Here is a 26,719-nt window from a genome sequence, read left to right as displayed (position 1 = left end):
GGAAAGGAAGACCCAGAGTTACCTCTGCTGCAGAGGATGAGTTCAATAGAGTCTCAGATATTGCAGCCCAAATAAATGCTTCAGAGTTTAAGTAACAGACATCTCAACATCAACTGTTCAGAGGAGACTGTGTGAATCAGGCCTTCATGATCGAATTGCTGCAAAGAAACCACTACTAAAGGACACCAATAATAAGAAGATACTTGCTTCGGCCAAGAAACACAAGCAATTGACATTAGACCGGTGGAAATATGGCCTCAGGTCTAATGAGTCCAAATTTGAGATTCTTGGTTCCAACCACCTTGTCTTTGTGAGACACAGTAGGTGAACGGATGATCTCTGGTGGTGTAATGGTGCTTTGCTGGTGACACTGTCTCCAATTTATTTAATAGTTGATGTCTTCACTATTATTCTACGATGTAGAAAACAGTAAAAAAGAAAGAAACCTACTCATTCAAGGGTTTGTCCAAACTTTTGACTGGTACTGTATGCATGTATTAAAGAACGTATGTGGACAACCCTTGAAATTAGTGGATTAGGTTATTTCAGCCACACCCGTTGCTGACAGGTGTATAAAAAAAATTGAGCACAGCCATCAATCTCATTAGATAAACATTGGCCTTACTGAAGAGCTCAGTGACTTTCAACGTGGCACCGTCATAGGATGCCACCTTTCAGTTTGTCAAATTTCTGCCCTGCTTGCTGCCCCGGTCAACTGGAAGTGTTATTGTGAAGTGGAAACGTCTAGGAGCAACAACGGCTCAGCCGCGAAGTGGTAGGCCACACAAGCTCACAGAACGGGACCGCCAAGTGCTGAAGAGCTTAGTGCGTAAAAATCACCTGTCCTCGGTTGCAACACTCACTACCGACTTCCTAACTGCCTCTGGAAGCAACGTCAGCACAATAACTGTTCGTCCCGGAGCTTGATGAAATGGATTTCCATGGCCGAGCAGTGACTCACAAGCCTAAGATCACCATGCGCAATGCCAAGCATCGACTGGAGTGGTGTAAAGCTCGCCACCATTGCACTCTGGAGCAGTGGAAACGCGCTTCGCCATCTGGCAGTCCGACAGACAAATCTGGGTCAGGCGGATGCCAGGAGAACGCTACCTGCCCCAATGCATAGTGACAACTAAGGTTTGGTGGAGGAGGAATAATAGTCTGGGGCCGTTTTTCATGGTTCAGGGCCCTTAGTTCCAGTGAAGGGTATTCTTAACACTACAGCATATGACAACATTTTATGATTTTGTGCTTCCTACTTTGTGGCAACAGTTTGGGTTAGGCCCCAGTGCACAAAGTGAGGTCCATAGAATTCACACCTTTGGGAATTGGCCTAATCGCCCAACATCAGTGCACGACCTCACTAATGCTTGTGGCTGAATGGAAGTAAGTCCCTGCAGAAATGCTCCAGCATCTAGTAGAAAGCCTTCCCAGGAGAGTGGAGGCTGTTATAGCAGTAAAGGGGGGGACCAACTCCATATTAATGTTGATGATTTTGGAATGAAATGTTCGACAAGCAGGTGTCCACATACTTTTCATGTAGTGTAGATGGCACCATATTAAGGGGTAACAATACGCCTGAGGAATGGCCTGTGTTGTGTGTGACATGGAGGTTAGGGGTTAGGGCAGGCCCTGATGTACAGGTATTGGAAGTTTAGTTGAGGGGTCTGGCAGTTGGGTTGGAGAGCTAGAACTAGGCTACCACAGAGCTGAGGGTACAAAGGGAGAGGGAGAGCAGGGTGAGAGAGCAGGGAGAGCAGGATCATCAGCAGTCATTAATCTGGGCTCAGACACAGGCTAAGAGGACTTGCGAGCACCACGCCTCACAACTGGGTCACTCATAGGGGGAGGCCTCCCAGACCATCGTGAGGCGAAGCGTAAGCGGACGGGTTGAGGGGGGCAACCAGGGGTTTTACATTAATTTACAGTAAAAACCACATGGCCATCGCTCAAACTGTGGGAGCGGCTGAGAGACGGGCCTCAAACCCAGGCGGTGTTTAATATTGCCTATGTGGTGCAGTCACGAACCCTGGCCACAGAGGTTTCACTATGACAGTCTTCGCTGCGCTGTCATATATGCATATATGAGAGCGCAGGAGAGTGAATGTGCCCATGGTTTGGGTTACAGAAAATGTTTGTGTAATGGCAATATATCATTTTAATGATCCCTGGCAGGGGGGCTTCCACTATTAGTTAAAAAGGAATCAGGCACCCTGAACCATCTTACAGGGCATGGTAAGCAAATACCACACGGCATGCAATCTCAAGCATTAGTTCAACAAAAACAACTCTACAGTGTTATTTACTACTGTTGGTTATCTGGAGGCTTGCTCAGCATCTGTAGCATTTGTCAGTGGAGCACAATGTAGACTAAAGTTATTCATTTGGTACTCCGTCAGTAGTCTGAGCCCAGTGTTGTAGAGACTAAATGTTTGTTTGGAAGCTCTCTCACACGCCTGCCAGTTGTTTGTCTGAGTGAGCAGAGGCCCTTTGGCCTTGCCTGTCTGTCTGTCAGAGAGCTTCTGGAGCAGACAGACAGAGTGGTAAGTGTTAGTGTGGAGAGAAGTGAAGGGGAGCAGAATGAACACTCACCGAGGAAGGCAGGCCAGGGGGTTTCCGGATCTTCTTCGGTTGGGTGTCTACAGGGAGACAGAAGGTAAATCAGATAGCACGCTTCATAAAGGTTGACTGTTATGGCTCTATTTTCGGCTGGTGTTAAGACAGCACAATTGTCAAACGCACGCTCGTTGGAAATTTTGACCCGTTAAATCCGGCGCTCTGCTATTTTCCAGCCCTTGCGCCAGGATTGGTAATTGAACTGTCTTACATGAGCTCGCTTGCGACAAGGTGGGAGGGGTGGCAATATCTGAGGCATGTTCTTAAAAACATGTGCCAAAGTTCCAATTTCAGACAGCGCTGGTGGGAATATTTAACAACCACCAAAACCTGGCCTTGATGGTAACGCTGCTAGTTATGGCATGGATTTTGACAGCGGAAGCACAGCCTGTCCAGGTGTGCCACACAGTTTCCTATGCACATGGTACAAGGAACATGTGTTTTTTCTTCCCGTAAACCTCGTATTGCGAGACATCAAAACAATATTTTCCCACTTGACTAAGGCATGTTTTTTTGTCTGTCCCAATGCATTCGCCAAGTAGTCAAGACCCTCGATAAAGGGTTAAGCTCGTGACACCACTTTGAAATAAATTTCAATCACCAAAGCTTTATTAAAAGAACACGTTCTGAAGCAGAAAAACAGTGAGCGGACATCCCCTTTGTATCTATGTACGTTATTTTAGCCAGCGCCTGTTATTATTTTGGATGTGTGTAAAAAAACACTCAATGTAGGCTACATGTCCATATGCCCATAATGGAATGAGAGCTGAGATGATGCCGGTGACCATTGTATTTAGAAACTTACAAGTTAATTTCCTGTAACAATTGCTTGTTTTCTCTTCCATTTGATAACAAAACAAGCAAAGTAGGAAACCCTTACCCTACTAGAATTAGAATAAGCTGTTTCAAAAGCAATTCACCAGGTGTTTTTCCTGGCCATGCATTAGCCAAGTAGCCTATCCATAAATTACTAAAACATTTACTCGTGATGCTTTTGCATTATTCACATAGACCTACCTGCAGTGAATACTCCATTCAGGTTGTATCCATCCTCATTTCCAAAGAGCACCTCGTCTAGTTACCAAAGAAGCCCATTTCCAAACGTATTCAAATTATTTTGGGGCCGGCAGGGTAGCTTAGTGGTTAGAGCATTGGACAAGTAACCGGAAGGTTGCAAGTTCAAACCCCCGAGCTGTCGTTCTGCCCCTAAACAGGCAGTTATAACCCACTGTTCCTAGGCAGTCATTGAATATAAGAATTTGTTCTTAACTGACTTGCCTAGTCAAATAAAGGTAAAATAAATAAATTCAGTCCTATAACGCCATATCAACGGTAGGCCAAGGATGTATCTTGCTTATTGAGAATGTGCCTCACACAGTACAATTTACAGTAGCGTAGTATTCTTTGTTTGAGAAGAAAGAGCGAGGCCTATACTTTCAACACTCCAAACACAATGTTTTTTTTACAAGTATTACCAGTTTCTGTAGCCTATGCTATTTAATAAACTGTAGCATCAATCCACAATGGGCTAGGAGGAGAATATTCCTGCCCCCAGCTAAATTGAACAACAACGCAAAGACCATCAATAACCTACAGAATTTGAGACAATGGCATGCAGTATTAAGCCATGAAACACGTCAATTGGCCAGTGAGTGGCCAAGCCCTTGTCACACCTACAATTAATTTATTCATCAAAACCCAGTCCTTTCGCAGCACCGCCAGTTAATGCGCTCATAATTCCTGCTGTCAAAATAGTACAAATATTTCTGGCACACCCCAGACCTATAGCGCTACCGCCAGCACTAATATTTGCCATTGTGTTAGGTTTATTAAACTTAGAGCCGTTAGTGGTCTTGTTTGAAAATAAAATATTATTTGACCATATTAACAGTATTATTGTGTATTGTTAGCGTTTTTCACCCAGTTAAAAAGGTTAAAGCTACACATATTTGGCTGAGACAACTTGTTCTATAATCTGACATAAAAAGGCAAGAGCCTGAAAAACATTTCTACAAAGAAAAGCTTTTCACGAATCCATCTCTCTTACCTAGCTGGCCATCGGGAGGCCTCCTCCTGGGGTTGTTGGGGTACGATCCGGGGTAGAACTGAGAGGCAGACTTTAGCCCAGAGGGGGACATGGAATCTGGACTGGGCATGGCGATGTCACTGGGTAGGAAGCCAGGCTGGCAGAACACCACAAAGAGCAAGGGGTTAACAAACAACACATGCAGGAATGCATACAAAAACACATGAATGCACAGTTCTGGGAAATCCAGAATGCTTTAATTCAATGTGTTTCGGATGAAAGGAGAAGTGAGAAAACAGGGTCTTCCTTATACTGAAACTTGACTATGAATTTTGCTCAAGTCAAGTTAGAATTGGTGATGTGTGCAACCTAAACTATGATCATAACAGGGTCTAAGCAAAGGGGTCAGCAGTACTCTTACCTGGCCTCCAAACGAAGAGTATGGTACCCTCTCATTTTTACCTGCAAGACGAAATGTACAATTAGCGGGTTCGTTATGGAATGGAAGTTACACATTGGGTATACAGAGTAATTTTTCACAATGACAAAGTAAAAACTTCTTAGTAGCCATTTAAAATACAAAAGTAGTGATAAAAGCGGGCTCCCCCTTTCAGAGCGCTCAGCTGCTAGCCAGACAAACCCCAAGGGAGCGTTTCTGCTTCCGTGCTCTTAACATCCCCAGCACCCACTAAATACACATTACACACACAGTTTCTGGCACTTTGTCACTCAGATAACAATTTCATGGCCATAACAAAATATGTACACACCAACAGCAACCGCCACTACTTATTTACAACCAATCCCCATTACAACAGTGGATCCCAACCAGGGGTATTAGGACCCCTGGTGGTACTTGGCCTATCCACAGGGGGTACTTGAAGACTTATGAGACCACAGCCCTACTGGTAAAAATGTACAAGGGGTAACTTCAGGGGTATCCGGGCAGAGCAAAATTCAGTTGGTGGTACAGTAACTGAAAAAGGTTGGGAACCACTTCATTACAACAGTGATAGACACAAAGAGACAAGCCAGCAGACTGAGTGTAGCCTACCTCCGATTCCTGAACTGAGGAAGGGAGATGACAAGCCCTCATGCTCATTGTAGTGGGAGCCATCTCCGTAGCCCTGTGGGAAAACAGGAAGAACACATGAGGACTGGAGTCCAAGTCAGCAGAGTTCACTGAAGTCCTTCCATGCCATGGCCAGTGCACTGGTTCATCCCAGTCTGTAAACTGTCATGCGAGCTCAGGAAATGTGCAGAATCCAGGCTCTAGAAATGTCTTAATCATCAAGTTGTGGTAATCAGTAATCACAGTTTGCTGCAGCCAATCTTCACCCCCTATACCCCGTTCCTGAAATTTACACCGAAATGAGCCAAGACAGTTACCGTGGCTGTGAAGCTGCAATTACCGTTGGGCTTCCACAGATGTAAAGTTTAGCGCAGAGCTTGCCAACACCTGACACTGATCCAAGACATTAGGTACAAAGTAAAAACTACCAGTCTGAATCTAAAGTTTGCCAACACACTCAGCTGTTATCGTGTATGAGTGAGAGTTTGAGAGCCTGTGAGGAGTCCCTGGTAATGCTTACCCGTCCTTGGTTGAAGGAGGGGCTGTTCTGTTCTCCAGGGCCCCAGGATCCAGAGCTACTGCGCTCGTCCAGAGCTGGATGAGAGAAACGGCGGGGTTACTCACTGACTGGTATAGATAGACAGCTTTAAAAACACACATTAGGTTGGGTGGACCATGGAAGAAACAACTTCCATTAAACTATTAGATCCGGACAAATTATACTAAGACCAGCAAGATACTAGCTGGTACTAGCGCAAGTGTTCATTTGGTGTAAGCAGTGGGATCGAGTGGCAGCAGGGCAATACCGTCGACCAACAGTGAAGTTAGGGGTAGGGTCCTATAGCTCAAACCTATCTGTAAGCATGTAGCCATAATACAAGCTAGCACCCATCACTCAGGTAAACTTGTCAGCAGTACAGGGCCCTGAGCCAATGTATGTCATTCACAAGAGTTAACTGGTTTAAAGGCAAAGCCACTGGGACAACAGGTCATCTTTAAGAGAATCTGCCATTGTTGCATTAAAGGGATAGTTAACCCAATTTACAACATGGCATTGGTTTCTTCAACTTGTAAGCAGTCCAGAGACAAGGTATGATGGAAATCCATGCAATATCGGACCCCTGGCACATTTTCTCCATACAAACATTTTCACATTTGTGGCACAAATCCCATTTAGGTCAGGGGACCAATATTAGCATTTTTAGCACCTCATTTCCAAATAATCCGAAAGTATTAAAAATTGACTGTGAAGCTCAAAGTCACCTAGAGGTTTTGAACATAATGCTAAAAGGTTAGCATTTGTGCCACAAATGCTAAAATGTTAGGGAAACTAAATAAAAGCATGGATTGCTGTCTTACCTTGTCCATAGACAGTTTTCCACAAACAATGTAAACAATCCCAAAGATCTAGGCAGAGACTAAGGTAGGGTAAGTAAATCAATATGCATTTGTACATTTGGGTGAACTACCCCTTTGAGGAAAAATTCCATATATATCCATGTGAAAACATCAAAGTGAAAAATCAGTCTAATAGAGGGGTCATTTCACTGATTGGCTGAGAAAGCAAACTATAAAACAGAATGCGTCATTGTCCAGCTTCTCATTGAAATTCATTCCACAGCAGTTTTGCAGATGCCATCATACGCTAAGCCATAAAACAACCAATAACATACATATTCAGTACACAAAATGTATATGAATATGTTAAATTATTTCACAAGTGGTGGCTGTGGCATAGGAAAAACAAGAATTCTAAAGATTGGCGGAGCAGAAATTCCAAATACCCCCTTCTCCCATAGTCTTATCCGTTAATGCTACCAAGCCTCTCTGGAGACACAGGGCTTAATTGCATACTAATTTGCATAATTGTGCATATTAATGTAGTTGCCTTATGAATATTCATATTTCTCCTTTGATTTTTGCCTAATTAAAAAAATGTGTGCTTGAGAGGGAGAGTGTGAGGAGAGGGAGGGAGAGGGTCTGGGTGAGATGAGCGACTGACGGGTGAAAATGACTGATTAGGCTAACAGAGTGGTGCAAGCACCTACACACGCTATGACAGCCATGATCTATGGAGCTGATGCCACTGGCATGGAGAAGCAGGGGAGCAGGACCTCCAAAGATCAGCCTTACTCAGTCACTGTCAGTGGGCTGAAAGGCCACACTCCTAACACAGCTACATATAGTCACAACAGCACACAGGAGTGATGGGCAACGAAATATGTAAGACAGGCTTTGCATGGACACCACTTCATCTAAAACAGCCTTGCTGGCAGAGTTAGTTTACTCAACACTGAGACACGATCAAATAAGAGGAACCCCAGGTCTATAAAACAAGCTTTTCCATTATCCAGTGTCTACAATGGCTTTGGTCCAGCAGCCACTCAATAATAGTATTTGGTGCCCACCTAGACCTACGCCACTTAAAAAGGCCTCCATTTGAGGGGTGACGCAGTGGTCTACGGCACTGCATCGCAGCGCTAGCTGTGCCACCAGAGACCCTGGGTTCGCGCCCAGGCTCTGTCGCAGCCGGGAGGTCCATGGGGCGACGCACAATTGGCCTAGTGTCGTCCGGGTTAGGGAGGGTTTGGCCGGTAGGGATATCCTGGTCTCGTCGCGCACCAGCGACTCCCGTGGCGGGCCGGGCGCAGTGCGTGCTAACCAAGGTAGCCAGGTGCACGGTGTTTCCTCCGACACATTGGTGCAGCTGGCTTCCGGGTTGTATGCGCGATGTGTTAATAAGCAGTGCGACTTGGTTGGGTTGTGTTGTGTTTCGGAGGAAGCATGGCTCTCGACCTTCGTCCCTCCCGACCCAGTATGGGAGTTGTAGCGATGAGACAAGATAGTAATTACTAACAATTGGATACCACGAAATTGGGGAGAAAATGTAACAATTACAATTTTTTAAAAGGCCTCCATTTGACGAGTGAGTAGTGTCTGAGATAGAATCGCCTTACTGAGGACAACTCTGACAACATTGTTCACACTTTGTGGAGTAATTAACTCAAAAGCAATTAAACAAGGTGGGGAGCTGCTGAGATGGCAATGACACAGCCAGCCATGTTAAGAAGTGGGAGCCAAACACTGAGCCTACTGCCACAATGGAGGAAGGGAGGACAGGGGTAAAGAACTGAAGGAAAGGAGGAGAGGGAGTAAAAGGCACAGGGAGGAGAGAAGGACAGGGGTGAACGACTGGAGGAACAGAGGGAGTAAAAGGCACAGGGAGGAGAGAAGGACAGGGGTGAACGACTGGAGGAACAGAGGGAGTAAAAGGCGCAGGGAGGAGAGAAGGACAGGGGTGAACGACTGGAGGAACAGAGGGAGTAAAAGGCACAGGGAGGAGAGAAGGACAGGGGTGAACGACTGGAGGAACAGAGGGAGTAAAAGGCGCAGGGAGGAGAGAAGGACAGGGGTGAACGACTGGAGGAACAGAGGGAGTAAAAGGCACAGGGAGGAGAGAAGGACAGGGGTGTGAGACGAGAGGACAGACTTCATTGTTCCATGTTCACTCGCCATTCTTTTGAAAATATTAATTTAATTGTTTGTGTAATGCTGTTATAAGTGTGAGTGCATTTTATTCTCACTTTCTACCTGTTGAAACGTTGCGCCTCGACTTTATAACCCGATTCAGTAATGAGAATCTAGTGAAGGCCATGAGGGCAATTCTAACACTGCACAGGAGCAGCCAGCCACTGAATAATCATATTTTGAGGCACAAAACCTTCTCACATGGCAAAATCTAATATGCCACCAAAAGGCAGCCTGGATCGTTTCTTGCGTATGTCTTAACAACAAGATATAGACCTAGTAGAGCAGCCATTTTCTGGTGTCAGCAGTATAGGGCATATCAGAACACCCCATGACAATCATCTGAAAAAATATTAGTGTGGGGGTGTGTGCACGAGCATTTGTCTGTGCGTGTGAACGGGGGTTGTTTGTTGTGGTTGGGGGGGGGGGGCTGTCCTGGGTGGGTGACGGGGGCCAGCAGCTGCAGAGGTGAGTGAGGGGACGCCTGATAGAGCTCCCTTTGCAATTAGTACCCCTCTGAGTACTTTTGTGTTGGTGAATAGCTCTGCTTTTGCCTTTCCCGCGCTGTGTCATCTACTAGTAGAGGCACACTGAAGCCATGATGTCACGGGATACAGTTGGCCCAGGCAAACAGGAAGTTGACGCAAGTTACCAGGAGAACAATAAAGAACAAAACAGGCTGCTCTTTGTTATGGCCCTGTGATCCTATCATAATGGAGAAGGGAAGAAATGAAAAAAAAAGTAAAATATTTTTTTTCCTCAACAGTACACACAAGTGACTCCATGCAACTTTATGAGACTTGTTAAGCAAATTTTCACTCCTGCACTTATTTAGGCTTGCCATAACAAAGAGGTTGAATACCTCAAGACAATTCAGGTAAAAACAAATGTAATACATTTTTTTTAACATTTCTAAAAACATCCCACTTTGACATTAAGGTATTGTGTGTAGGCCCGCCTCTACATATCCTAATAAATCTAATCAAGTTGTCATTTCAGGACAAAGTGGAAGAGGTGGGGAAATATCATGGGGAAAAAAGTTAACATGAATCACAAACATTGCCTACTTCAATAGAAGTCCACTGTCAGGAGGAAAAACTGATGTAAAACTGCTAAAGTTTGTAATTTTATCCCTGTATTGAGGCTACTCCCTTTTGTATAGTGCCTTCAGAAAGTATCCCACCCCTTGACTTTAACATTTTGTTGTGTTAGAGTCTGAATTTAAAAATGCATTACATTTAAATGTTTTGACACTGGCCTATACATAATACCCCATAATGTCAAAGTGGAATAATGTTTTTAGATTTTTTTTTTTTTTTTTTTTTTTACAAATGTCTTGAGTCAATAAGTATTCAACCCCTTAATTATGGCAAGCTTAAATATGTTCAGGAGTAAAAATGTGCTTAAGTCGCATAATAAGTTGCATGGACTCACTCATGTGCAATAGTGTTAATAACATGATTTTTTTAATGACTTCTCTAACCCACAGTTCCCTCAGTCAAGCAGTGATTTTCAAACAGATTCAACAACAAATACCAGCAAGGTTTTTCAATGCCTCGCAAAAGGGCACATATTGGTATACTCGTTAAAAAACGCTGACCATGAATATCCCACTGAATATGGTGAAGTTATTAATTACATTTTGAATGGTGTATCAATGCACCCAGTCACCGCAAAGACAGAGGCATCCTTCCTTACTCAGTTGCCGGAGAGGAAGGAAACTGCTCAAGGATTTCACCATGAGGCCAAAGGTGACTTTACAACATGTTCCAGAGTTTAATGGCTGTGATAGGAGACATTGTAGTTACTGTATAATACTAACCTAACAGACAGAAAAGGAGCCTGTACCGAATACAAATATTCCAAAACATGCATCCTGTTTACACCAAGGCACAAAGTGATCCTGTAACAAATTACATTTATTTTATGTCCTGAATACAAAGAGTTATGTTTTGGGCAAATCCAACACATCACTGAGCACCACTCTCCATATTTTCAAGCATAGTGGTGGCTGCATCATGTTATGTGTATGCTTGTAATTGTTAAGGACTGGGGAGTCACTAAGCACAGGCAAAACCTGGATCAGTCTGCTTTCCACCAGATTATGGGAGATTAATTCACCTTTCAGTAGGACAATAACCTAAAACACAAGGCCAAATCTACACAGGAGTTGCTTACCAAGACAGTGAATGTTCCCGAGTTAGTTTGAACTTCAATCTACTTAAATCTATGGCAAAAATCTGAAAATGATGTCTAGCAATGATCAACAAACAATTTGACAAAGCTTGAAGAATTTTGAAAAGATGGGCAAATGTTGCACAATCCAGGCGTGGAAACCACTTAGACTTACCCAGAGAGACTCACAGCTGTAATCGCTGCCCATGGTGCTTCTACAAAGTATTGACTCAGGGGGGGTAGGGGGGGGGGGGTGTATATACAGTATCAGCCAAAGTTTGGACACACCTACTCTCATTCAAGGGTTTTTGTTTATTTTTATTACATTGTAGAATAATAGTGAATACATCAAAACTATGAAACAACACATAGGGAATAATGTAGTAAACAAACAAGTATTAAACAAATCTAAATATATTTGAGATTCTTCAAAGTAGCCAGCCTTTACCTTGATGACAGCTTTGCACACTCTTGGAATTCTCTCAACCAGCTTCATGAGGTAGTCACCTGGAACGCATTTCAATTAACAGGTGTGCCTTGTTAAAAGTTAAATTGTGGAATTTCTTTCCTTTTTAATGCATTTGAGCCAATCAGTTGTGTTGTGACATGGTAGGGGTGGTATAAAGACGATAGCCATATTTGGGAAAAGACCAAGTCCATATGATGGCAAGAACAGCTCAAATAAGCAAAGAGAAACGACAGTCCATCATTACTTTAACCTTTAAGACATGAAGGTCAGTCAATGTGGAAAATTAAGAACTTTGAACGTTTTTTTTTTTTTTACAAGTGCAGTCTCAACCATCAAGCACTATGATGAAACTGGCTCTCATGAGGACCGCCGCAGGAAAGGAAGACCCAGAGTTACCTCTACTGCAGAGGATGAGTTCAATAGGAGTTAACAGCCTCAGAAAATGCAGCCCAAATAAATGCTTCAGAGTTCAAGTAACAAACACATCTCAACATCAACTGTCACTGCGTGAATCAGGCCTTCATGGTCAAATTTCTGCAAAGAAACCACTACTAAAGGACACCAATAAGAAGAGACTTGCTTGAGCCAAGAAAGACGAGCAATAGACATTAGACCGGTGAAAATCTGTCCTTTGGTCTAATGAGTCCAAATTTGAGATTCTTGGTTCCAACCGCTGTGTCTGAGACACAGAAGATGAACGGATGATCCACTGTCAAGCATGGAGGAGGTGGTGGTATGATGGTGCTTTACTGGTGACACTGATTTATTTAGAAATCAAGGCACACTTCAAAAGCATGGATACCACAGCATTCTGCAGCGATACGCCATCCCATCTGGTTTGCGCTTAGTGGGGCTATCATTTGTTTTCAACAGGACAATGACTCAACACACCTCCATGCTGCGTAAGGGCTATTTGACGAAGGAGAGTGATGCATCAGGTGACCTGGCCGCCACAATCCCCCGACCTCAACCCAATTGAGATGGTTTAGGATAAATTGGAGCGCAGAGTGAAGGAAAAGCATTCCAGGTGAAGCTGGTTGAGAGAATGCCAAGAGTTCACAAAGCTGTAATCAAGGCAAAGGGTGGATTCTTTGAAGAATATGAAATATAATTTGATTTGTTTAACACTTTGTTACTAAATGATTCCATGTGATATTTCATAGCTTATGTCTTCACTATTATTCTACAATGTAGAAAATAGTAAAAAGAAAAACCCTTGAATGGGTATGTGTCCAAACCTTTGACTGGTACTGTATGTAAATTAGATATTTCTGTATTTTATTTTCAATAAAATGTGGGGTATTGTGTGTAAATGGGTGAGAAATTCAGGCTGTAACAAATATGGAATAAGTCAAGGTGTACGAATACTTTCTGAAGGGATGAAAAAAAGAAAAAAAGACAGTAACACATCACAATATTATTGCGATACTTGACTCCAATTTGTAATTTTTTGGACGAGGTAGCATTAACTAGCGCTAATCAGCTGTAACTGCAACAAAACTACTTTTTCATCCTACAACTTGTGTTTCATCTTTTTAAATAGTGAGCCAACATGTTTTCAGCACTTATTTCCATGACTGATAAAAACATCAAAGTGCAATACTTTGCAGCTTACACACAAGCCTGAATTGTTGTTTATGGACACCCTGATTTTGCTCCATGGATTGATAGGCTTGTCTCAATCTCATATAGATTCTCTAGAGGTTGGCATCTATGGAGGTTTGTGCTGTGGCACTCAAATGCTATTACGAGATACCTGGAGTTCTCTGAAAGTTAAATGTGACAGCATGAAGTATCACATTCGAATGGTGTCAATGACCAAGGGGCACACTTAGGACGGGGGCAGGAATTAACTCCTCACTGCTAAGTAATTGCCTGCTGTAATAGAAACAAACACTGAGTCCTGCCACTGATCCCCATTCAGAGGGCTCCTACTCTAGCCAGCGCTCCATGCTGGGCCAGTTAAGTGCCCCAGAGCTGGGGGTGAGGGGCATTGTCTCAGGCTCAAGCCATTTCCTGTGAACCAGTGGGGGGAAAAGTCCTGTGCGGAGTTGGGGGAGGAGTGTTTTACACTTCGGGGTGGGGGAGTCGTTTCAAGTCCATAAGCCCTTTTCCGTCTTTGTTCCTCTGTGGCGGAGTTTTCACTCTGGGGGCCGCGCAGTGTGACTCCATTTCACACTGCAGGTTGGCAGGGTGACAGTGGGAAGGAACATGACTTACTAATAACATTCAGCAAAAGCTACTAGCTTACACAGGGGTTTCAGGTGTTTAAGGTGGGAAAATAGAAGCAAGTTTTTGTATATTGGTGCTAGAAAAAGATGCAATGAAAATAAAATATATAGATCTCATTTCCTAAATTGAGATATTGTCATCAATTAAAAGGGTTACCAAGATAGCTTGTTCATCACCCCATCAAAAAAAGATGGGTCTCATTCAACAACCATAAATGAAGACATTCTGCTGAACTCCAGAAAGCTTTTCTCTTAAGTGTCATCCAACAACACAGCGCTCAAAGGCACCAACAGTGTCCTGAAGTTTCAGCACAGATGAATAATCTTGGTTAGATCAAAGAGGGGAAATGTGAACACATGGAGAGACAGAGCAGGCTCTCACGTTTCCAGAGGAGAACTCGGATCAAAGTAACTAGATCTGGCCAACTTACTACCAGCACTAAAAGGTGATGAAATAGTGTCCGCACACAGAGGATGTAAGAGGTCAATCCCCCAAAAAATCTATATTTTTATTTTACTAGGCAAGTCAGTTAAGAACTGCCTTGTTCAGGGGCAGAATTACAGATTTTTACCTTGTGAGCTCGGGGATTTGATTTTGCAACATTTCAGTTACTAGTTCAACGCTCAAACCAATAGGCTACCTGCCGCCCCATATACAGCATCTTTAATTATATAACCAAGTGAATGGGTGAAGGCATAGTGCAATAGAACCAAAGCACTAACCACTGCCCTAGTACTTCCAGCCAAAATATTTGTTGTTACATAACCATTCTCCATTACTTAATGACCTTATCAAAAAAACTAAAGCTTCATACAATACAGTTTAAGTATGGCCCTGCAGGATATTCAAGGCTCAGGATGACAGGATCTTGCATTCTGAATAGAATCTTACCTGATCCACCAAACTGACTGCTAGCGAGTGTCGTCGGTCTGTTCTTCCCATTAGCCACAGGTGGTGCAAACATCTAGAAGAGGTGGGAAATAAATTCATAAATACACCTTCATTGAACATACAGTAAAGCTAGATCATCTGTGATATGAAATGTGGGCTGGACACGGATAAGAGTGATGTATCCTAATCACTGGTTACAGTGGCTTTGTTTAACATGCCATCTCATGAGCCACTGTATGTTTCTGCCTCTTTGGCATCTGGGCCAGCGACAGCTATACTGCAGCATTTTCAGCCAATCCTGGCATAGCACGGCACGGTACATACACACACACACACACACCTTTGTCTCTAGTGGGTTTAGATTCCTTCCCTAGCTACTACTTATAGAACCATGGACGCGTTTATGATTTGAGTGGTGGCTACACAAATGATGTGCATAGCAAACCAAGGTCTTGATTGAGGGCATGATAGTTGATACTCCACACACTAGTGGCCCATTAACTGACAGGAAACAGAACCAATGGAATTTCCCAATGTTACACATCATAAGGCTAAAATAATGGAGAGGAAATCAAATACATGGGCAGATCACATTAGTAAGCTGTGGTTAGTGGAGAGATATCAATTAATGTGGGACATCAAGTCTGATGACAAGCATTTACCTTAATTAGAATTCCTGGTCTTGAATCCATGAATGTCCCCCGTATAAGGTAATTTTCTATAACAATGGATTTACTAAGGATATTACATTTGTTTAGAGAGAAATACTGACATGAATGTCAACTCAAAAGCCCAAGACAGAAATCATATGGTAAAAATGAATGGGGGAAAAAAAAAAACAGGCCGATGCCAGCAAGTGGATAAAAATCCTAACCAAAATCCCATTCATCTGACCATTTATAAAGACCTGCTATTCAAGAGACACAAATGACAGGGCTACCCCATTTCACACGGCATGTATTGAGTTGAATATGATGTAAGGTTTTTCAGCTGTGTATACTTTGAGAGTGCCAGAACCACTCAAGAGTATGGAGCATCCCTTTAAAAGTCCTGGAACTTATCAGCAATCAAACTATTGCAAGGTTGTGCACAAAATAAGATAAACCAAACTCGGAGCAAAATATAAACATAACTGCAAACATAGGAATAAAATGCATCTAGTCTAAATAAATCTTCAGCATTCAGGTCAACCCAAACCATAAATCAACCTTACTGCAGATTATGTTCTCTCATGTTCAAAGACTGATTTAAAACCCAATGAATAAACACCTTGGACTTGTGTTGTATTCAGGTGACCTTACTTTGATGTGGGATGGGGTAAAACACATTTTTTCCCCCCAAACGACATCTGGGGGGAAATTAAGCTACTTCTGCCATGCAGGAGTTAAAGTATAAACAAAAGCATGAGGTGAGCGATGTAACGGGCCCGTCCCTCCCCATTCATCTCTCTCGTCCACCCTACCGTCCACCCGGCCCAGCAGCCCTTATGACCTGGCCCCAGACCCCTAGACCACTCTCTCTTACCGCACTGAAATCCAGGAGGTCGTTGAGTTCCTTGTCTTGTGTTCCCACTGCAGCCATTCTCTGCTGCGGCTGCTCGTTCATGCCCCTCAGTCTCTAACAACCCTACGAGAGAGATTCGCAAATAGGATAGACTGACTTTTAATGGAACCAGACTAGAGAGTACAAACACATTGAATGTGACTGAGAAAAAAAATATCACACTAGATATTACTGGCTGATATTACTAAAGAATTCATGAGTTCTATCACTTGTGAAAATGAGTGAACATACAGACGGTAACATACTGCTTTTTCGGCCTTGTCATTGACCCTTATCTACCACTATCTATGGACACAGATGAGTAAAGAGTTGGCGGAAGTTGAGTACCCAGACTAATAGTTAAAGATCCTTCCCCTCTTACTAAATGATTTCCCAGAAGCCCTACAACCTTAACACTGCCGCCTGATCGCCTCTGACTTTTTCATGGTAATAATTGTCGTCAGACGTGGGTGATGAGTCAAGGCTATTTTGGCATATGGGACACGGTTGTTCAAACAATAGACCGGAAAAATGGGAAACACTTCTGTTGTAACAGAGTTAAAAGTTAGGCCAGTGCATTCATTAATTGGTAATAATAACATATGAACAACTACAACCTAAAGAACAACCAGAGAATGTCAACTCCTTTGGGCATGACCAAATAAGCTACTAGTGAGGCTCACTACACAGGCTGCAAAGAAGAGAATCAGACGTTCTATGTGAAACATATAGGCCTGTTTAGTTTTTGTATCCCTTATCCAACCTTTAGCAAGAATAATCACACTTCTGAGACCATGTCTTCCTTTCTGATGCTTCCACAACAAATCACACGCACGTCAATCATCCAATTCTATATGAAAGTAAAGTATATTAGGTTTACAATTAGACATAATTGGGACCATTGTTTGCACTGGGTAATAGGGGTGAAAGGCAGAGCTAATGGGTGTATGCAAACATGTCATTACCAAATTACCATATGTCAGCACAGAGGAACCTTGTCAAATGAAAAAAATATATATAAAAAATAAGCATGAATACTGGATTTACCCTGTGTTTTGCATTCCAACATGCGCCTGAGGCACAAAGGGTAGAGCTTGGATGCTCAGCAGCAGCAGTACATGCCACAAAAACACTGCCAGTGTAACTGGAAAGAAGCACTAGGGCACCAACAGGTGGTGTACTTTTACCACATTCTTTGTAATCCATTACTAGTGCAATTTGCTTTAATCAACAATATAGGAAAATTATCGCAACTTCTCAGAAGTAAAAGGTAAAAGACCAGATTAGTAACAATAAATCAATTTCAAAATGAAAGCTATTCTTACTTTCTTCTTATTTGTCACACATAGGGCATAGTTCCTTAGAGCTAAGACCACACTGTGGGATCAAGGAATTTATGTGTTTGGAGTTTCAGACAATGATGCTTCAGCATATTGAAACTTGAATATATTCTTTGAAGGCTGAGAATACCTGTGTCAAGAAAGATTCAAAAGGAGATCAAATTTGACCATACAAATGGCTATATACCATGCAAAGGATCCATCAAGAATAGGCCTTTGTATTAAAAGTGAAGGCAGTTTAGGCCTACATAACCTAACCTTGAATAAAACGAATTTAATGCCCTAATATAACACTAGGCCCAAGCGTAAATAAACCTAATGTTGTTTTGCCAGACTTTCAGATAAGGTGGTAGGCCAAGGATACACAAACCTTGCCAAACATAAACCATAAAAACATTTACTGTTCCAAAATGTTGTGGGTATGTCTTGATAGTTAAAAGGACTTTGTGGATACACACATTTTGTAATGCAGAATTGCATATTTTGCTACTGACCGTACAAACAATATTCGGTTGCAACAGATTACGTCTACGGTTGCCTTGTACACATGCGAGACAGACAAGGAAAGAAGTCCTCCAAGTGCAAAACTAGGCCTATAGAATGTATTTCTAAAGGGAACACGTTTTTCTAAAAATGATTAAATATAAATATATACACACGTTCGATAAAACGGACCTAATAGCCCTCAAATATTTGAGATCTAACAGCAAAATAAAATCCATTGGGATAATGTACTTCGCAAAATATTCGAGCAAATTGAAGCCAAATCACCAACTAGAATGTGAGCTTTGGACAGTTGTGTTAATATCATAAATTGCGTATGTTTGAGTTTAAATAAATAAAATTAAACTGTTGCTTCTTAGAAACAGAATATATAATGTCAATGTAGCCAACCAGAATGTAACATCGACAGAAATCGAAGCAAGCAGTGTGGACATCATGATCAAATGTATAAAAACAAATCTGCTCAGTCCAACGATAGTTCGTTACAATACATTTTACCCCACATTGTTCCGCGTAGTTTCCAAGACTGAAACAACGTAAATATTTATTCCAGATTATAAACTCTTCTAAACAGTCAGCTTTCCGTTTCCAATGATAACAGGCCACATCTAGGTCCTATACAGCTATACTGAAAAGGGATGCTTTTCAGCCGGAGGATATTCAGGTTCAAAATGCTCTATGTAGTGGAATATCCAGCTACACAAAGTTTAAAATAATGAATTACCTTTATGAAAAGGGCTTCTGAAAGATACTGAAAAAAAGTGGCCTCTGAATAACTGCGAAAGACCTTGAAATAATGCAATAAATATGTTGCTTCTTTTGAAATATTACAAAATACAACTCAAGGTTAGTTTGCATTTGAGTTCGTTCAGAGAGATGGTGGGGGCATAAGGAATTTCCTGCCAAATGTGCAATAAAATAAATTAATGTCTAGCCTGTGAACAGCCGCTTAACCACTGTCATTAAATTAAGGGGTGGTGGTTTTGTGTATTATTGGTTATAGAAAGGTTTGTTACTTGCTTTACATTTGTTATGAACCTTTAAAATGGCAGGGTGAACCAATGAAAGCAGAAGTTTATAATGCCCCTCAACATTATTTAGGCTACAATCAATTCGTTTTTCGTCATAACCACATAACAGGATTCTTTATTGGAAAATTGAGACTGGCAAACGCATCAAAATTAGTCATATTCAGAATAACCTTACAATATATTTATGGTGAACAAAGGACTAATTTCCCTCACTACACGGTTGGTGCGGAGACCATCACACACTTGATGGCTGAACTCGCCACCTTACTAGAAACCAGACAAAAACTTACACCCCCCTGCTCCAACCACACATTCCCAAAACTTTTGATAATTGTAGAGTCATACGTTCTACAATTGGCCTACATTAGGTACAATGAATTCGTGCATTTTAACGACTACATGCGAGTGTGAAACAGAAACATTTTTACCTTTAATCTTCAAATGTCTGGCATCCAACAGTAAAAAGAAAGGCTGAGTATCGCAGGGGGAAAAAACATAAAACTTCAAGAGAATTTCAACCTCAGCGCGTGAAACACATTGGATCGCTGTAGATGTCTTCCTTATTCCTCTTGAACCTTGCTCTGTTACACTACCCACATCATTAGTACAACGTAACCAGTCCGAATCCAAACAATATCTAGTTATTAATCTCACGTCTTCCTTTTTGTTGTTACAATTAAGATGATTTCATTCTTCTAGTAGACATCTTAACCACCTCCGTCCACATTGTCAAAAGCAACAACGTATCCCTACGCATGAAATGAGGGCCCCAACGCCAGCGGTGTCCGATTTCAAACGCCTATAGAAAGACAACCTATTTGCTCATAGGACAATAAAAAATATTAGATATAACGATCTACATTGATGTAACAACCGCATATGTTAGTTCGTTGGTCAACAGTTCAAGGTGTCCTCTTCAAAATAAAAGAGATCTAAAGGACTACGCCTTTCAGCGGAAGGTTATTGTAGGAAAGTTCACTGTGATTACACAGCAGTTTCCCGAGATGGATTGATAAATCCGTAAGAGCATAGCCAATAGAAAAGCAGGTATGAGTGACAAGCAGACACAGAAGCCAATAGCCGTCCGGAAATACATTTTGGAACCTCCCTCTTCTTGACGCTTGCTTTTGCTGTGTGATAATGAAGGCTGTGAGGGGGGCTACAGTGTAAACTCTGACATCATTTTAATGCTGTGGTTATCGTTTTTTTCTCGCTCTACATTTTGAAAGCTTAGCCCTAGCCTACTCTAAGCGGATGGGTGAAATGGTCAAATAAATAACATTCATTGCCTATGTCAACCACACACTATACTAGTTGTATTGGTTTATAGGCTATGTGCACCGTAGTTTAACCAAATTGTTATGTCAGACCTTATGATCTAGCCTTTAATCAAATGAAATTCTATTGGTCACACACATATTTACCAGATATTATTGTGGGTGTATTGCAATGCTTTCTCAGAGTAATAGGCTGTTCTACATTATTATAATTTTTGTCTTTCTTTTTTAAGGTCAGATAGACACCACATGTCTAACAGTATTACAACGTTAGAACCATTTTTCGTTTGACAATTTTCTTACCTAAATCAATTGTTTCCCTCTCAATTCTCACCTTAAAACTGCTCACACCATTGATAAGCCTATCTATCCCGTTTTTGCTAAATGTTTCCCAATCAATGAATAATATATTTTTTAAAGATAATAGATAACTATGTTATTATTGGGCCTGAGTTTATTATTGGACCTGGTGATATGAACAGAGAAAACTCTCTAGACACTAAATAATGTTGATTGATTACGTGCTATTTTCACTGTGGACACAATATTTATTGACAAAAGCTGAACCTTAACCATAAAACTAAACTTCCTTGGTCTTCTCCACTGAGAGAGGAGGGAAAGAAAAGAGTATGGGATCACAGAGTACAGGATTTTAACAGAGCATGAATGTGGGGGGAGGGGAGGAGGTCTGGCTGCAGAGAGAGCGCGCGCGAGAGAGAGAGAGAGAGAGAGAGAGAGAGAGAGAGAGAGAATGTGTTGAGAGACGAAGAGGCATATATTGAAGTCTACGTTTTGGTGATTAAGACGTTAAGAAAAAAAAAAGATATGACTTAATAGCTAGGTAGTTAGATTATATCTTTCTATAAATTACCACAAAAGATACACAGCTTTGGAATGTCAATTACTTTAAATCAACCTCACTTCCCCTAATAAAACAAAACAAAATGTTTTTACACTGAAGGGCAATATATATGTAAACTCTAAGCGCATCACACACTATTGGAAATATATGTTTTAATCAGCTTATATGTTTCTTATAGCATGTCTTATGCGTTGAGACCAGCTGACCAACTCCAGCTGGTCTTATGTTATTCTAATGGCTGCTTTATAACTAATGTCAGAGGCTCCGCCTTAAACCTTGTCATAACAGGGTTCTTCAACCCTGCTCCTGGAAAGCTACCATTCTGTAGGTTTTTGCTCCAACCCTAATCTAGCACACCTGATTCTAATATTTAGCCAGTTGATAAGCTGAGTCAGGTCAGTTTCAACTGGGGTTGGAGCGAAACAGTAGGGTAGCTTTCCAGGAACAGGGTTGGAGAGCATTGCGTGTAGAAACTACAAACCCTTTAGATCAACCATGAGGCAAGGATGCGATAAGGAATGCAATGACCAACATCAAGTTCAGACTGGCTAATGGGTAGATAAACATGTGATGATGATGTTTATGATGAGGATGATGACAACCATTTGTCTTTGTGGTCCAAGTTGTGGCCAAAGTTTTCAGTTGGAAGCAAAGATTTTGTATGGAAATTATTAAAAGCATCAACTAAATATCTAACTGTCCATTCACTTAGGATAGCCAGGAGAGAATGAGGGATTGGCTGCCAATAGAATATATAGGTAAATAATCACGGTGTCCCCTGGGTAGGAGAGTCTCGGCAGCACAGTGCATTAATTAGTCCCAGGGACCATCTGTGGAATGGAATGGGGTTATTGCCTACAAATGCACATATGGGCCATAAATACCTTTACTAACACACTGAACATATTGACGGAAGGCAGGGAGAAAAAACACAGAAAATGATCCCTGCTGTCAAAAAAGGACATCTGATTCACTTATCTGACAGCCACTTGAAAAATCCAGAATTAAGGTATCTATTCATCAAAAATAAAAATTTGAACAGATGGAAACATCTGTTTGAAAAGGAATTGGCAGAAGAAAAAATATATTTGTTCCACTATTGGGCCCTTGGTAAGAATTTTGCTGTTGTCAGTGTTAGCAATGAGGCTTGTAAACTCTCCAAGTAGTTTGTATTAACAGCTGGGCCTGACATGGAGAGCATGTACAAGGGCAGCCAGAGTGAAGAGGGGGGGGAATAAAACAATTGTCTGAAAACCTTTAACTAAAGGATCAAAGACATGAATTCATAGAAAATTGGAGTGGGTAGTGAACTCCAATAAATAAAGGTGGAGTGGAAGATAAAAAAAATGGACATACATAAAATGGAGTATTGATTTAAGTGTACCTGTAAATGTTGTATCAATAATGTGTGTGCCAGGGAAATAGACAAGTAAGATTTAAAATCACATAATTTAACCATCCGTCATATTGCAATGGTTGTTTATGATTAACAGGTTGCAGAATGGTAGCCTGGCAGCCCCAGATCATGATAATCATATATCATTGTCACTGGAAGAACAAATGGATACCAAAATACTGTATATTTAATATACAATCTTCAAATGCATTAATAGTACAATAGACAAGACAGAATGTATTTGGAGCGAGAAACTGACATATTTGCCCTCATTACTTCCTTCAAGCCATTCCCTGCCTCCTCTCTGTAATTAACCCCAGATGCACGTAGAAGAATTAACATATATTTTGCACATTGCCGCTAATCGGTCATATATTTGGGCACGTATAAAATATTCAAATGTATACAAATCTTTGAATATAGACCAATTCATGTAAGTAATAATTGTGTACTAAGTGTACAAATAATGCAATATTAGATGTATTTATCAAATTAATTATGTAAAGAACAGAAACAAATAAACAAAGGGGGATTCACCACTCCTGGGAGAACAAGGAAAAAAGCTTTGTGGGCCAATGTTCTCTTATTTCCATTTTACACTGAACAAATGGCATCATGTACCTTTCCTCTTTATGTTTTGTGGTTTGGTGCTACCTGTCTCAACAGTCTCTTACATCTTTTTTTCAAATCCAGCCCTCCTCCCCAGCATCCTCTCTGTTCAGTCTATAGAAAGCCACTCATGCAAACCACATCACCAGGTTATATCACACAGCAGTGAGACAAGCTGCTCACTACACTGAGCCCCTAACAGTCAATGACTGAGTAATGGTAGAGGCTTTGGATTGGTTGTGGGGGAAGGGCAGAGGTGCATAGGATTCTGATCACACAAGAAACTAGGCCAAGACCGACAACACTTCAAACGCTAGCCCCTCCCATCACTGCAACTTGTTACAGGATCAAGACAATCCCTTGAGAGAATGTCATTAACCAGACATAAAAAAGCATTTGGTCCACAACATGTGTATTTAGAGAATAAACCTTATGTATCTGGGCAATGATTCATATTTCCGTACCCCTTGAAAACATTGTTCCAATGAAAGGGGCTGAAGGTAGCAGGGGATAGATTGATAGCGTTGGCTGGATGCCTGTATTTTGAGTCTATCTCTGCAGAAGTAAAGGGGGAGGGGAGGAGGACCTATCTGTTGTGCTCTCTGTACTCATGGTAAACTGACCCCCACAGAGCAGAAACTATCCAAGCTCAGATGCCCACCTGTGTAATATCAGCAAGGTGCACAGAGAAGAGTGTTTAACAAGCTACAAGGCCAGCTAGCTATGAGGAAAGACAAGTTTAAGACTGTATGTGATGTGAAGACACCTCAAATTCAAATAATTCATAGATAACCTCATGGTACATAAAGTACCCTTATGGTACACAAAGAATAAGTTAAATGTGAATACAAATGTGTTCTGTATTAAACTTCCAATATAGTATATTGCATTTGACTGAAACTGTAATTCCCAAAGAGCTTTCTGGATTGACTTTAAAATGAATCTCACAACCATCCCAAAGCTAAAATGAACACAATGCTGAATGTCACAGACAAAATCAAATCAACTGTGTATTAACAAAGCCCAACAAACCCTATTGTCCCATTTTAACATGAGGTGGATTCCTGACCACTACCGTTCTCTTGTGATTTTTGACACCCCTCCTGCCATCTTGAAATCCCATTATTGCGCAGTAATTCCATGGGTAGCCCCTGTTCTGCAACCCACACTTCAGGTACGGTGAACAGAACACTGTCAGGCAAGCACATTAGAACCCCCACCACGGAACAGACTTGCGGTCCCATGAGTGAGAAGGAGAGCAAAAATGTGGTAGTGCAACAAAAGACGGATAAAGAGACAGAGAGAGAGAGAGAGAGGTCCCTGGCAATATCAACACTTCCCAATCTTTGGTCGCTTGACATTTTGTAAATATAATGTAATAGTCACATACTGAGTAGGAAGTGTGGGAGGGCAAATTCATATGATTACAATCAGATCAAGGTTTGAATTGACTCTAAATCAATTGGAGCAGGCATGTCAGGCAGATCCAGGACAGGAGGAGGAAAAGAAGGAGAGAAAGGGAGATAGATGGGAGTGAGTGGGGGAGGGAGACAGAGATTGTTGGTGTCTTGGGAGCACTGGAACAACAATAACAGCAGTGTGTGTGTGTCTGTGTGAGTGAGTGCCTGTGTGTGTGTGTGTGTCCGTGTGTGCATGTGTCTGAGCAAGAGCATAGAAGAGGGGGGTGTTATTGCTTGCAAACGTGATGAAATGACATCTCCTCTACTCCACAACACAGCTGCTGAAGCAGTAGAACATATTCTGCCAAGATACCTGACCTTTTTCTGTTTTCTCACTGACACACATCAGGCCATAAGTGTGTTTATCCGTGTGTTCTAATCTGCTTCAGTATGTCTAACGTTCTCCCGTTACACTGATACACTATTGTTTACCACAACCCTTTCTGTTCAAAACATTATCTCTCTTTAGGTAAAAATTACATCAGCAAAATATAACAATAATGCCTAGACTATATTTCTTTATTTTGAAAAGAATCAAGTATATATTGCTATTCTCCCAAAATGTTTGTGACCTATATCTACCATTTTGTTATTGGCTGAAATGACTAGGGTCATTTTTAAGCATATGACCTCAGGTAATAACTTTGATTTCTAAAGTTATGAATGTAAGAAATTCAGGTATTGGACCCTCTTTCATTATATCTCTATATTCTTCCATCCTTTTTTGCATCCCCTCCCCCTTTCTTTGCAGATTAGAATTAATTAGCAATCAAAGAGCCTCCAGAGAGCTCAGGCTCTTAATTACCTCCTCATTTGCATTTTTGCATATTAATGACTGCAGAGTTTTGGTAGGGTTTTTGCCGCAGTGGTTTAAATGCACCTCAGTCCTCTCCTCTAGGGAGGGGAATGGCCAGCGGCGAGGCTCCAAGCCTCCCCGTCCCCCAAAATACTTCCTGGTGGGAGTTGGGCAGAGTGGGGGTAGATGCAGAGGGTGGCAGGGTTCAGGGGTCAAGGGTCACTGTCCCTGATCAACATAAGAAAGAACACATGTCTTCTGTGTGCGTTCATTGTGAAAACAGCAGGGTGCCCAACTACCTCAGGTCATAACGAAGACGACACACACACAAAGTGGTCACCAGAGACGGTAGACAACAGCTCCCAGGCATGTCTTACCCCCCCAGTGTTACTGTGCATCTTATCCAATATGTTTAGACTACAACACATGGGCCTAAAGCTGGAAAATAACACCACATCCTACTGTGTCGGAGATACCGAACACATTTATTCATTGTGTCAAGCTTAAAGACATTCTGCACTTCACTGTAGTCATGTATAATGTAGGTGTTCTCCATTCATGATGTTTTGTTGTTTGAAAATAGATTGTTAGCTTCAAGTATTCACCAAAAATACTAGATTCATTATACTCAAACATGCACAAATAGACGTTATCTCAGTGAAGATGAAGAATAAGTGGAGATTTGGACACTTTCCCGACAGTATGCCTTCTCATCACAGGCTGAGCTAGGAAACATTTATAACCACATGGATAACACACGAGAGAGCACCCACACACACCATTTGTGGGAATATGCAACTCACACAGTGGACTCTTAGTCTGCTTAACTGTCATTAGTGGAGGATTAGATGTGTGTGTGTGTGTGGGGTGGGAGGGGGGGGGGGGGGTGGTGG

At 41.7% G+C, this 26,719-nt stretch overlaps 1 protein-coding gene across 9 annotated transcripts in view; it reads right to left on the bottom strand.

Annotated features, from left to right (window-relative positions):
* LOC135556527 (transcription factor E2-alpha-like) overlaps positions 1 to 20,394 on the bottom strand; it is a 31,748-nt gene extending 11,354 nt beyond the window's left edge. For 5 of the 9 annotated variants that reach the window (XM_064989804.1, XM_064989807.1, XM_064989806.1 and 2 more), the window contains exons 1-8: positions 19,855 to 20,393; positions 16,534 to 16,635; positions 15,010 to 15,082; positions 6,235 to 6,308; positions 5,697 to 5,769; positions 5,064 to 5,104; positions 4,664 to 4,799; positions 2,593 to 2,639 (exon numbers count right to left, since the gene is read on the bottom strand). In XM_064989804.1, coding sequence (XP_064845876.1) covers positions 2,593 to 2,639; positions 4,664 to 4,799; positions 5,064 to 5,104; positions 5,697 to 5,769; positions 6,235 to 6,308; positions 15,010 to 15,082; positions 16,534 to 16,614 — 525 coding nt within the window. In that variant the 5' untranslated portion in view covers positions 16,615 to 16,635; positions 19,855 to 20,393. Of the gene's footprint in view, positions 1 to 2,592; positions 2,640 to 4,663; positions 4,800 to 5,063; positions 5,105 to 5,696; positions 5,770 to 6,234; positions 6,309 to 15,009; positions 15,083 to 15,671; positions 15,728 to 16,533; positions 16,636 to 19,854 lie in introns of those variants that run through there. The other 4 variants (XM_064989810.1, XM_064989805.1, XM_064989809.1 and 1 more) reach the window with 3 other exon arrangements.
* Between the last annotated feature and the right edge of the window lie 6,325 nt (positions 20,395 to 26,719).

This window comes from Oncorhynchus masou, chromosome 15 (genome assembly GCF_036934945.1).
Source record: "Oncorhynchus masou masou isolate Uvic2021 chromosome 15, UVic_Omas_1.1, whole genome shotgun sequence".
NCBI classification, from domain to species: Eukaryota; Metazoa; Chordata; class Actinopteri; order Salmoniformes; family Salmonidae; genus Oncorhynchus; species Oncorhynchus masou.
Note: the sequence above shows the minus strand (reverse complement) of the source record. Positions and strands in the feature narration are given on the sequence as shown.